General features: G+C 41.4%; 1 protein-coding gene across 4 annotated transcripts in view; it reads left to right on the top strand.

Moving 5' to 3' along the window:
- shank1 (SH3 and multiple ankyrin repeat domains 1) overlaps positions 1-12,952 on the top strand; it is a 61,847-nt gene that overhangs the window by 8,044 nt on the left and 40,851 nt on the right. For all 4 annotated transcript variants that reach the window (XM_077555997.1, XM_077555994.1, XM_077555995.1 and 1 more), the window contains exon 2: positions 8,799-9,290. In XM_077555997.1, coding sequence (XP_077412123.1) covers positions 8,850-9,290 — 441 coding nt within the window. In that variant the 5' untranslated portion in view covers positions 8,799-8,849. The remainder of the gene's footprint in view (positions 1-8,798; positions 9,291-12,952) is intronic.

The following is a 12,952-nucleotide window of genomic DNA, read 5'->3' as shown; positions in this document are numbered from 1 at the left end:
AGGAGTTATTTTTGCCTCTTCTTCCTCCTCCTCCTCCTCCTCGTCCTCCAGTGCGCTTGTCACGCGTTTGTCTTCTTGTGCCAGCAGCAGTGGGCACCTGTGGGTGTTTATTTATTTATTTGGAACTTTATGATGACGATGACGAAGCAGCAGCAAGGGTTTGGCCTTCTTGCCGCATTGGTGAATGGCACGTTTCATGTCGTTTATTCCCAGTGGGTAAATTAGTGAGTCTTGTCGCAGACTTTACTTGTAAATGTACATTTTAGAGCAGCAACAATGACAAAACAGGAATGATAAACTTCTACATCTATCAGAGTATTTGTTTACACAAATAACTGTACTTGTACTTGAGTACAGAGTGTGAGTACAGTACTTTTGCCAACCATAGCGCCAACCGAAGTGGTTGGAACGTGTTGGATGGAAATCTGTTTCGGTTGCAGAATTTTTTTTTCCATTGGTTTAAGATTTTATTTGATGTTGACGTGTTCTTCCTCGCAATGTAACCCCTTTCAAGCTGTCTTGTTGAAGCACTAGCCTATTTGTCCAGTGTTTTATAGGGACTGAAAACTAGGGATGTAATCATATCCAAACATCACGATATGAAGGTCACAATACGATAATTATTACGATATTGTGGGGAGGTTGGCAATATAAAAAAAGGCCACAATATTATACCTAAAAAAAAGAAAATATTGTGCTTTTGTACATAACAGCAATGCATATAAACCACCTACAACCTCTAATAAGACTTAATATTGAGGCACTTACTTGCTAATGCACGCACACATTGAGTTCCTCCACATATTGACTCGCTTCACAAGTATATTAGTTTCCCTTCATCTGACCATTAGCGTGGATTTTAAACATAGAAGGGCAAAACATGCCTTGTGACAATTAAATTGCACTAAAAAAAACAGCCAGCAGAGGCTGCTAGAACTGCACAAATAGAAATCAACCTGACTTTTTAACAGATGTGATGCTTTTAATATATAGTGCCGTTATCATTAAATCCTTACTGACCACCAGAATTTTTTTTGTCATCAGAGGCAGAATGAGGGTTAAGGTTCCCCTTTCACGCTGTCTGTTGAAGCTGTTTTTATCTCACTTTGTTTGTCTGTGTGAAAGAAACACAGTTCTGTGAATCAAATGTCATGAGGTAATATCAGAAGTGGAACGATGGCTGTGTGAAATGGTACAGCAGAAAACCAGGACTGAGATTAAAGGTGAACACCCAACAGTCACTTTTCCTGCCGTATTGTGTTAAAAATAAAAAATAATTGTGGCTCTCTGACAACTATTTCAGACGTCACAACAGACTCTTCTCTTAAACCTCGGAAGCCGGAAACCGCCGCACCCCCCACCCCCACCCCCGCCATTCCATTGTCTTTTCGTCTTTTGTAGTATCTTACAATCATATATGGGATGGCAGCTCCGTGAAAGAGGTTAGCAGAAAGCCGGAATTAGGATGTAATATTTAACACCCAACACTCGTCATCAAAGCCAGGCTGTGGTGTGTATGAAAGGGGTAATTGATGGTTTAATGTTCACCAACTTTAATTGCCCATATTGGTCCCGCTAAGCTTCTCGCAGTTAAGTTTCAAAAAAATGCAACAATCTTCCTGATTGTCCTCCTTTTTGTTAGCATCCAGCGTTAATATTTCACAGCGCCTCATATGTTCAGGCCCGCGGCTACACCCGTCTCCGTTCACTTATGGATGAGCTTGGCCCGCAGCGAGGCCCCCCGCAGGCCACCAGCGGGTCCCGGCGGGGAGCTCGAGCGGCGAAGCGCGCCCATCCCCGCCTCTGTCCCGCAGAGATGGAGCGGAGCTAATTAATTACGAGGCTATTTGCGAGTGATCGCAGCTCTCGGCGGACCGGAGCAGCGTCATTGCTTCTCCGGAGGATAGGAACACTTTCACACGCGGGTCAGCGTGTGGTAGAGCACAGGCAAAAGTTGCTGCATTTCTCGATAGTTTATTAGTTGTTTACTTAGGGCTCTAATTTTGTGGCATTCAGTGAAGCTGACGTCAGGAGCTTAAAAAATAAATAAATAAAAAATAAGCGACTCTCCTGAGGGAATATGGCTAACATCCTTTTCAATTCTGGGAATGGGTGTTTGAGACTTTTAAATGTGTTTTGTTATAAGCAACCAGTTTCAAATTTCATGTTGACTGATGAAACTGGTGTCGGAGGCAAATTTTCAGTAACTTTCCAGAAGTACTACTAAAGGAATTTAAGGATATCCGCTTTAATTCACATGATTGATTCTCAATTCTCAAAAATTTTAGAGAAACTTTTTTTCACTGGACACATCAAGAAACACAAGCTCTTAAGTGAAAATCAATATGGATTTAGAGAAAAACGATCACCCTCGATGGCAGTCATGGAACTTGTAGAAGCTATAGCTACAAGTATAGATAATAAAGAATTTACTATTGGGATTTTTATAGAATAAAAAAAAGCATTTGATACTATAGAGTATAGTATACTATTGAATTAATTGAAAAGATATGGCATAAAAGGCTTAGCATATAAATGGATTAAAAGTTACCTAATTCTTGCACGGCGTTCCCCAAGGGTCAGTGCTTGGCCCTAAGTTATTTATGTTTTATATATATATATATATATATATATATATATATATATATATATATATATATATATGCATGCATGCATGCTGTGTCTCCAAAATACATAAAAGTGTGTTGTTTGCTGATGACACAACTCTCTATTGCTCTTGAGAAAATCTGAAACTGCTTCAGATTACGGTGGAAAATGAATTAAAAGCATCAAAAAATTGGTTTGACTCCAACAAATTATCTCTAAATTTAAACAAAACCAAGTTTTAGTTTTTGGCACGAGACAGGTCAAGCACCAAGTCACAGTTTAGAGTAGATTCTAATGAAAAAGAAAGAGTGTATGAAAATAATTTTGGGGGTGTAGTTTTTGATGACAGATTAAGATGGAAGTCCCACATAGACAATGTTAAAAGTGTCCAAAATTATAGGAATCCTTTACAAAACAAAGGATGTTTTAAATAAGAAGTCATTATTGCTCATTATTATTACCATATCTAACCTATTGTGTGGAAATATGGGGGAATGCTTACAAAACAAATACTTTTACCCTCTCTTCAAATTACAAAAAGAGCAACAAGAATGATTAACCGATCAGAATATACAGAATCAAATAATTCATTATTTATCAAATTAAACACAATGAACACCACAACAAACTTTGCCACAATATTCAGAAGCTGTTTGAAATCAAAGACAGTGACTGTGATTTGAGGGGTATAAGTGTCTATAAAAACAAAACAAAGCAAGAACAAATATTAAGCAAAGGTGTGTTACAATTATAGTTGTAAATTTGTGGAATAATTGATGATTGGCGATCCCCCCCACATGAGACTTTTTCATGCATCCTGTTTTGATAGACGTGTCTGCTCCGTTTCACTTTGATCCGTCAAAATGGTGGTGGGGCTATTTTTTGTTTGTTTGCATGCCTGTCAACTAAAAATAGTGACAGAACAACTACAAGTAAATGCTCATCAGGTGCAATTTCAGTCGCCATTCATACAACATTGTGTTCAGTTATAATGCTGAGGTTTCACAGTGAGGAAGTACATTTTTGAGTAAATCAATGCAAAGACCGTCATCATTATTTCAGTACAGATATCTAAAATACTTTTTACTAAATACTCATTTTTGTTTGGTGGTGTGCCAAGAAATCTTTTTAATGACAAATTTGTGCCTTGCCTCAAAAAGGTTGGGAAACACTGCTCAAAACCAGGGTCACTACTTTTTTTTTTTTGTGGTTAGGAAACATCTCTGGTCATATTTAGGTGTCTGAATAGATGCCTGTCTATTTCTAATAAATTATCTTGATGGGACAGAATCTTGGCTCACACTCCCACCTGGGGCTAAATGATGGGGAACTTTTTGTTGTAAGGGTCTGTTCACCGTCTTGTATATATTACATTTTGCAGCAGGTCGCCCGGCGAGTCCATTAATAGCGACACGGTGTGGCTGACAGCTTCCATTTATGACATCCATGAATTAAAAAAGTCCTCTATGTTGTCTTTGTGTATTTTAAAACGCCCCCTCGCATCTTTGCTGCAAGTGTGATGTGGGACTTGAGGTGACTGATGGGACGCGTTGACGCTAGCGCATCAGAGGCGCTGACGTTTTGTGGGTTTATTGTCGGGATGGTTCCGATGAGTCAGGGTCCGCCGAGAGGCGCTTCTGGGAGGCCGTGCGGCACTGACTGAAGCTGACGCTCATGATTTCAAATTTAATATGGCCATTATAGTGAGCAGAATGATTGCGGTTATCAGGATGAGAGTCATGTTTGCTACAAGTCAAAAACATAGGCACACTTGGCAAAGCTAAAAAAGAAATTATCAGCATCTATTAAAAAAAAAAGGATATAAAAAAAAGCAAATATTTAAAAACAAACAAACATATATTTAAAAACAAATATAAAAACAAATTTGTTAAAATATGTAAAATTTGGGGGAAATTAAATGTAAGACAAAAACAAAAAAATACACATGAAAAAAGACGGAAAGAAATAGTTGACCAAAAATAGGACAATATCAACAAAACAAATAGTCCGGAAAAAAATTATATTAGAAGAGGGATCAAATATCAAAGTCGACAAACAATAAAACAATGTTATGAAAATATTAGGAAAAACAAAACATTAGTACAAACTTCAGTTCAATATAAGTTCAATATTATATATAAATATAAATACTAGCTATAAAAATTCTCGGTGAAAAAAGAAAAGAAAAATACAATATACAAAAATGCAGAAATATCAGGTAAAGCAAAACAAAAATATCATATTATCAACAATTTCTATTCTATAAAACAAGATCGCTGTCATCAGGGCACGGCAAAATATGAGAAAAAATGTAAAAAAAAAAATATATATATATATATATATACAAACTTGAAAAATTCAGTTCTGTATTATGAAAAACAATATTTTAAAAAATACAGTCATAAAACAAAATACAAAGTACTGTATTATAAGATACTATCTTATTATAAAATAACTTAGTTAAACTAAGTGACCAAATAGAAAAATACAAAAATGTGATAATTTCTTAACTCACCTAACTTCACCTGGGCTGTCTTATCACCGTGTTTGGTAAGTGAGTTCTTCTTCTATGGTTTGTTCATTAGCCGGATGGTTACTGTATCTCTTGCAATACAGTTGAGTGAAGCGTTTCAGCTGTCCTCGCTCATCCCCCTTGCGGGACTGTTACATCACAACACGGGTAAAAGAAGCCCATATGTGATTTCTCTGTCCCTGCGGTCACACACGGATGATTACAAGATGTCCTAGGTAACTTGAAGGTCTCACAGGTGACCCCGTTCATATATGTCGCGGATGTGCTGCACACCCAATCACACAAACTGGCCTTGTTTTCGGACACTTTTTGTGTGTCACTTTTGTGACCGTGTCAAACAAGCAGGCAGGCAAATTGGCCGCTCCACTTTTTCACGGCGGGAAAGTGGGCCGGTGTGTACTTTGGAAGTTACCCAGTCAAATGTCCTGGGGACCAAGACAAGGAGAAGGTCTATCTATACAAGTGTCCTAGATAGAAGGGAGGGCAGAGCTAAGCGATGAATATGCGATTAGCGGGAGTAAAATGAGACTAAAGATCATGTTTTATCTTTGCGTGTTTTGATGACGTTGTTGAGCCAGCAGATTGATTGGTTGATTGATGACATTTAAAAAGAGACTGCAATAGTAGAAGCAACAATAGTAAAATAACTATCTACCCAAAAAAGTATACTTACCTTACTGTAGGTACGACTTACAGGATTTGTACAAGTTTTTTTTAGCTCACTAATAAAAAAATTAGGTTGCAAAATCGATAATTCATTCATTCGATAATTGGCTAGATCACTCAGTCAGCAGTTTTGAGTTGACTTTTTTGCACAACAATGTCAGAGTCTGATTAGTTCTAATGCTGTATTCGAGGATTTCCCCCAGTTCTGTCCTGAAAGCGTTTGAGCCGAAAGTAAACAACCAAAATGGCGGATAGTGATAAATTGTTTTTTATTTTGGTCCTCAAAACTCATTTTGACCTCCAGCACACTTCCCTTCTCGCAATTTTGCTTTATGTATTGTTTTCATCTTATTTCATATGCATTTCATACAGTTCAGTAGTTCACCATATAATTTCATGCAGGGAGATAGCGGCATACGGTCACGTACGTTGTGTTACGTGAAGTTATGGCAAATATTTATGAATGAAGAAAGCCATCTAGTTTTATACCTTTTTTTTCTTTTTTTTTTCTTTTTTTTTTGGGGGGGGGGGCGGAGGGGGGCTCAGTATTGTTCATTCGGTAATTTTACCGATTTGACACAGACACCAGCCTCCACCGATTCAACGACCAGAGGAAGAAGCAGATTGTGTTTGAGTTTCGATAGATGCTGGTGTGGTGGATCTGGCATGCATGAAAATCTCCACCAAAGAGGGGAGCCGTCAACCCCTGCCAGGACAGAGCAAGCGCAACACCTCAGGGCCCCCCAGGCCACGGCAGCGCCAAGGGACCACCCCCGGGCCCCTGCCCCACCGGCCGGAGAGCAAACCCAGGAGCCAGGAGCGCCCCCCACCCCAACACGGCCCGCGCCCCCAACCCAACGCAGCAGGACGGGGCACGGCAGGCCCGCCAGGCACCCCACCGGTCCACAGCCGCCCCGGACACCAGGGAGAGCCCCGCAACACAGCACCCCCAATTGACCCATGGAACGGCCAAGACGCAGCCGCCACCCAGCAGCTAACAGAGCCCACGCCCAGCCAGGGGGGTGGGGAGGGGTGGAGGGGCGGGGGTGGGGGGTGGGTGGGGTATGGGGGTTTGCAGCACCTATAGAATTAACCCACTGGCATGCAGTGAATCCGAATATTAACCCTTAGTGCCCATTGGAGGTGAATCTTGAGGAGTTGGTGATTAAGGTGTTGTTTGATGTAGTCTGCTCGATCCTGCTGGCAGCAACTGGGTTCCTGACTGTAAAAACACAACCATTAGTTACAAATTGCCAAATACAGAAACAGCAATGCAAGTTATCGCGATGTAGTGGCTCTTGCTAACAGGCAGATTCTAGTTTTATACTTGTGTGAATTTTGGGTTACCACGCACGGTCTGTGTTTCCAAGTGGGTCGCCATTGTAGAGTGACGTCACATTTTCGTCCGTCGGTGAAGTCGGGGTACTTATTTTTTCCAACTTCGCAAGTGGTATTTACGAGTTCAAGGGGGCGTTCCCGTACACACTTCCTGATTTGAACTCGGATAATTCCGACTTCCGACCATCATTGAATGCAGCATTAGCTGGCAACACAAGGCTTGGAATCTGATTGGATAAAAAACAGGAAGTAGCAGAGGCAAGGGGAGAGCAATCAAATCGAGAGCAAATGTAGCTTTTTGGGCCAAGAGAAAATGTAACTGAGTGGTTGAACATGTGGTCAGATATAATCCAACACACAATGTGGTGTTTTCTAAATTAAAATATCTGAAACATTTGGAGCTGAAGGTTTTATCTTATGTCCTTTTTACTTGTTTAAATTAACACATTTGTTAGCTGTGCAGTGCCACACTACAACTTCCATTTAGTTTAGCTTTGGTCCAATCTAGCTTTTACAAAGCAAAGCGCTTTATCTTTATCTTAGCTTGCACCTTATCTGTATTCTGAACATCATACATCATACGCTAGCCTCTACCTAGCTAACCTACCACCCATATTAGCTTTTATCTAACCTGTGTTAGCCCAATCTAGCTTCCTATCCTTCCATCTATCTCGCCCCACTTGCTAAACTGCCCGCTAATTTAGATTCACCCCATCTCACCTCCATCAATTTTTGCTTCCACTTGACCTAGCTTCTATGTAGCCCATTTATCACCTGACTCAGCTACCATCCTATCTCTTCTCCAACTATCCTTGCATCCTTCTTTTTTAGCATCAACCTGGTTTTGTCCTGTCTTATCTTCTGGCTAATCTATCATCCGTCAAACCAAGTTTTCACCTCGTTGTGCTACCACCTTTTGGTTTCCATCGAGCCTAAGTAGCCTACCACCTAAACTAGCTTTCACCACCTCATCTCACAATTCTCCAATTTAGCTTAAGCCTAACTTAACTACCGAGGTGAGCTACTCCATTTGATCTTACACTCTCTTCTTCTACTATTGCATATTAATGAATCATGGCGGTCTTTGACACAGAGGCTACCTTTTTTTGCATTTAAAAATTAGCGTACCTTATGCTGGCCCCCTTCTGGCACTATCACTGAAGTGTTAGCGGGGTTAATATGCTTTTTAAAATGCAGCTGAGATGACTGAACGCGCTAACGATTTGACCCCACAGTGGAAACGGGTCTCTGAGGAGAGTTGGTTGAGGGAAAGATGGATGACGGCCAGATCAGGCGGAGATTAGCATGGCTACTTTGATCTTTTGATTGCTTTATTTATTCCTGGTGGGAAATAGCTCTGGACTTGGAGCAATGCTTATCTGGTTGTTAATTATACCATTTTTTTGTGGCGATGCCATAGTTTCCTTGGCCATTCTACGTCAGCCAATCAGCACATTCACACTTTTTTCTTACGCCTTACTCCAAAATGGGTGATGATGGTACGGGGTGCTCCGTTTGGTCCTTTTGCAACCAATGTCAAAGTTTGTTCCGCATTTTTTTGTGACCATTTTGTTAGCTACCCTTTTTAACCGTCCCAAAAACTTTTTCTTTGTTTTTTCACGTACTTCCTGGTAATTTTGTCTTTCCCGTACAGCATCATCTCGGGAAAGATGGCGTTGCCGTTGAGGCCGCCTTCACTGTCGCCATGACGATGCCCTTCAGCCCGCTGTCCAGCGACGAGGAACACCAGAGGATGCTGGGAAACAGCAGACACCCGTACCCGGGGGCGGAGGACGAGGAAGAGGAGGAGGAGGAGGAGGAAGAAGAGGAGGAGATGGAGGAAGACGAGCGTGACGAGGACGGCGAAGAGGAGAACGGCGAGCTGGAGGATGAGGACATGGAGGAGGTCCGGCGAGGGGGCGGCAGGCGTGAGAGGCCAAGGCAGTCGGGGAAAGGCACCGGAAGAGCTGGGAATCCGGGACATGCGTCCAATCCCTACTCTGCCAATCCCCCGCACCAGCAGCTGGCCAATCAACAGCAGCGGAGGCAGAAGGAGCGCACATCCGGCTCTGGGCCGCCGCCCACTGAGGACGCCCACATCGCCATGATGGTGTTCCGTATCGGCATTCCAGACATCAAACAAACGGTGAGTGGACGCTGAGGAGCTTGAAAATAAAAAACGCCAACGCGGCTGCCACAACACTTTTTGGCAACCGGCAGCCTCACTTGGTGCAACCATGGCAACAACACAACCCAGTTAGCCATATATGAAGCACATTTAATAAGGAATTTGAATTCCTATTAGCTTCCGCCTAGCCTACCTTCAGATCAGTCCAACTTCTACCTATAATCTCTTTCTCATATTGAAGCTTTCACCTAGCTCTAGCTTCTTCTTCAATCTTCTGCCAAACCAAACCTATCTTAGCTAGCTGCCATCTATGCTTCTAGCTCTAGCTTCTATCTAGCTCAGCCACTTGTCCTCAGGTCTGGGTAATCGATCTTCTACCACACCAACCACCTCTCTGAGTAGCCACCTATTCTCTCCAACCTAGCCCATCTTCTGCCCAATCTAGCTACCACCTAGCCTAGCTTTTGTGTTCTAGATTGATTGATTATTTCCACTCATTTGTAAACGTTTTGGTGCATGTGATAAGCGAAAAACAGTTTTTCGGTTTAATTCGTTTTGCAAAGCAGTCCAGTTCAAAGAAACACAAATAGCAGTCGCTTACTTATTACTATGCCAACCAGCTTTCATTTGGTGCTGTAGCTCTAGCTTGAGAGCCAGACGTTCAAGGTGACCTCAGACAAAAAAGCACTGAAGCGCCATCCCAATGGTCGTAACTGAGAGGAGTTTAAAAGCCCTCCATGTGGAAAAGGTATGTGGAGAGGGGAAGTAGAAAGCGACAAGAGGTCCAAAATGGTGTGATTCAACCAGGAAAAGCCTTTTTTTAAAGAGGGCTTGTCCTCAATCGGGATGGATCGATGAGCTGTCGCGTTCCATCACTCTGAATGGGTCAGAGTGAAGAGGGAATTCATTCAAGTGGCAGGCCAAGCTAGTAAAACATGTTTTTTTGGTTATTGCGTCAACATGCAAGAATATACTACAAACATATTTAAAGATTTAGAAAGACTTTATCTCAGACTTTACTTTGACGAATGATTGCTTGTGTTTTGTAATTGTTACAAGTAATTTTTTTGCCCTATCACTGATTAACTAGATCTCAGTCATCTTATTAATGTAGACTTCAACCCCTGCCAAAGTTGAATCAGCAAAGCAGCTAGCCATTGACTATGTGTCTGCCAAGCCTGAAGTCAGTCAGCTAAAAAAAAAAAAAGTGCGAAATTAAGGATTTTTGGGTTTGACCGTTCTATGACCATGAACTTTGACTTGGGCCTTTATGTTTTTGCCTGTGAAAATCTTTGGGGAAAAAGAACGTCTGATGAATATTAATTGAATACATATTTTTGTTCGAATTTGTACATTTGAGTGTGGATATAATCATACCCAGAGCTGAAAGTCTGTATCCTAACGCAGTCTCTAAATGCCTTCTTTCACCACACCCCCCACCCCCACCCCCTCTCTCTCTCTCTCTCTCTCTCTCTCTCTCTGACGCGTGTGATGTATTATTGATCTACCGCATTTTTCTTCATTTTTTAATAAATTCCAACATGAATAATTCACGCATTTGTTTATTCGGACAAATGGGAAAGATTGGATAACTGGAAGACAAAAAAGATGGCCATTTGGGAATGGAGAGAGAGTTACAGGCGCAATAAAAGGAGGTGGTGGCGGAGGGAAAATGGAGACGGACAGAGGTGAAGTGAGGTTGGCAGGCGCTAGCTGGCGTGATTAGAGAAGACACACATTGAAGTGGATAGTGGCGTAAATCCACATGGGAGTTGTAAAAGGCATCATAAAAGTGATCATTTCTCCTCAACTTGACCTCATTTTGAGTCAATTAAACCTTAGGAATATATTGTCATCAATGCTATCAATATCAGTCGGTCTTAAATGCTTCTTCCTAGCCTAACGTGCACCCGATCTAGCGTATCTATCTTTCGACTAATCGAGCTCCTACCTTGCTGAACTTCTTCTAGCTTAGTTTAACCTAATTTAGCTTTTACCTAGCTATCCAAGCTTCCACCCATTTTAGATTCTACTTGTCCTAGCTTCATCCTAGCCTAGCATCCAGCTATTCAGTTGTCTACAAAACCAAGTTTCCTCTTTGCTGCGCGGCCCTATTCAGCTGCCCAATCCAGCTTCTACCTTCTACCTTCCCAAGCGTTGTCCTAGCCTGTCTATTACTTAGCAAAGCTACCACATAGCTTAGCTACTAGCTAGCATAGTTTTGTCCAAACCTAGCTTTGGCCTATCTTTGCTTCAACCCATTTGAGTCGAACCTATTTTTCCTCATATCTTAGCTAATGCCTAATCCGAACCAACCTTATTTTTTATCACATTTCGACAATAAAAAGTACATTTTCCATAATGTGCCCCGTTTAAATCCTTTGAAACAAGATTTTAAAATAACCCCTTGAAGGATAATTTTATTCTCATTGAATCAATATTTGCCACCTCCTACTGACATCGCACCTTCACCCCTCGGAAGGTCCTCGGTCGTGCGTCAGCCTCATTCCACGTGTCAGCTAATTCACCCGCAATAAACTCGGGTGGCTCATTAATTAGCGTCGTAATGAGACCGGGGAGCAACCGCTTGATCCAGGGATGACTGCAAAAGTATTGGGACACTACAGGAAGTTGAGAATGTAATTCTTCTAGGTGAACTTTCTGCAACATGTTGGAGGAGGAAGAGTAAACTACGAATATTTAAAAATGTCCTTATTTTGCTGAATTCAGCAAGACAGTTGTAGCATATCATGCACAATTTTGTGTTTTTTGGGGGACCTGTTATATAGCTACAAACTGAAAATAAGATCAATCCTGTTTTTGTGACTCCAACATTTGTTCCAATATTTTCAGCAAGCAGCATATCACGCACTGTTGTTGTTTTTTCATGCAGATTTTGAGACCTATTTCATATTTTTCTTTCATTTAAGTTCAACAAGCAGCACTGTCTTGCTTTCCACTAATTTCCTACTTTAATGTATGCAAATTTTGGACTCAGTGTCATCTTATATTTCCCCTCATCTTCTTGAGTTTATAAAGCAGCACAGCATCGTCTTGTTTCAATTGAAAGCTTCTCGATCAATTTTTGAGGATTTGGTGTTGGATTCAAGTCTTGGCGGACATATGCGACATGTGTCCATCACCAGCGAGTTGTGTTCATGCAGCCTAAAAAAACAAAAAGTCTTCAATTGGAATTGCACTTTTCCGCTCTTGTATGCCTACTGTGTCTGTCCTCGCCATTCAGCGTCTTCTTTTGCCCAAGTTCGACCTATTCTCTTTCTCCCACCTTCCCTCCCTCCCTGTTGGCCTTTGAGTGCAGGCCAAGTGTTTCAGGGGATGGGAAGGCTTTAATGAGCTCTTTGTGGAAATAACCCCAAACACACACACACAAACAAAGACCGACAGTCATTTCACCATTTAAGTCAGGCTTGGAATCACTCCTTCCTTGCGTCCAATTTATTTATTTTTAACATCTATTCATTGTCACGCTCTCGCTCCCACCATTCATTATTTTAGTCCTTCAGAAAAATGCTGAACGGCCGTAGACAAAAATATTGGGACATATCTCTACACAATCATGGTCAGTAGGAGAGATGGGATATGTAGTGGTTTGACTGTAAACTAGGGGGCGCTGCACTGAATCAAAATGTTCTCCAAGTATGAAGAATAATATTGTTTCC

The sequence above is a fragment of the Vanacampus margaritifer genome, chromosome 2 (genome assembly GCF_051991255.1).
Source record: "Vanacampus margaritifer isolate UIUO_Vmar chromosome 2, RoL_Vmar_1.0, whole genome shotgun sequence".
In the NCBI taxonomy this organism is placed as follows: domain Eukaryota; kingdom Metazoa; phylum Chordata; class Actinopteri; order Syngnathiformes; family Syngnathidae; genus Vanacampus; species Vanacampus margaritifer.
Note: the sequence above shows the minus strand (reverse complement) of the source record. Positions and strands in the feature narration are given on the sequence as shown.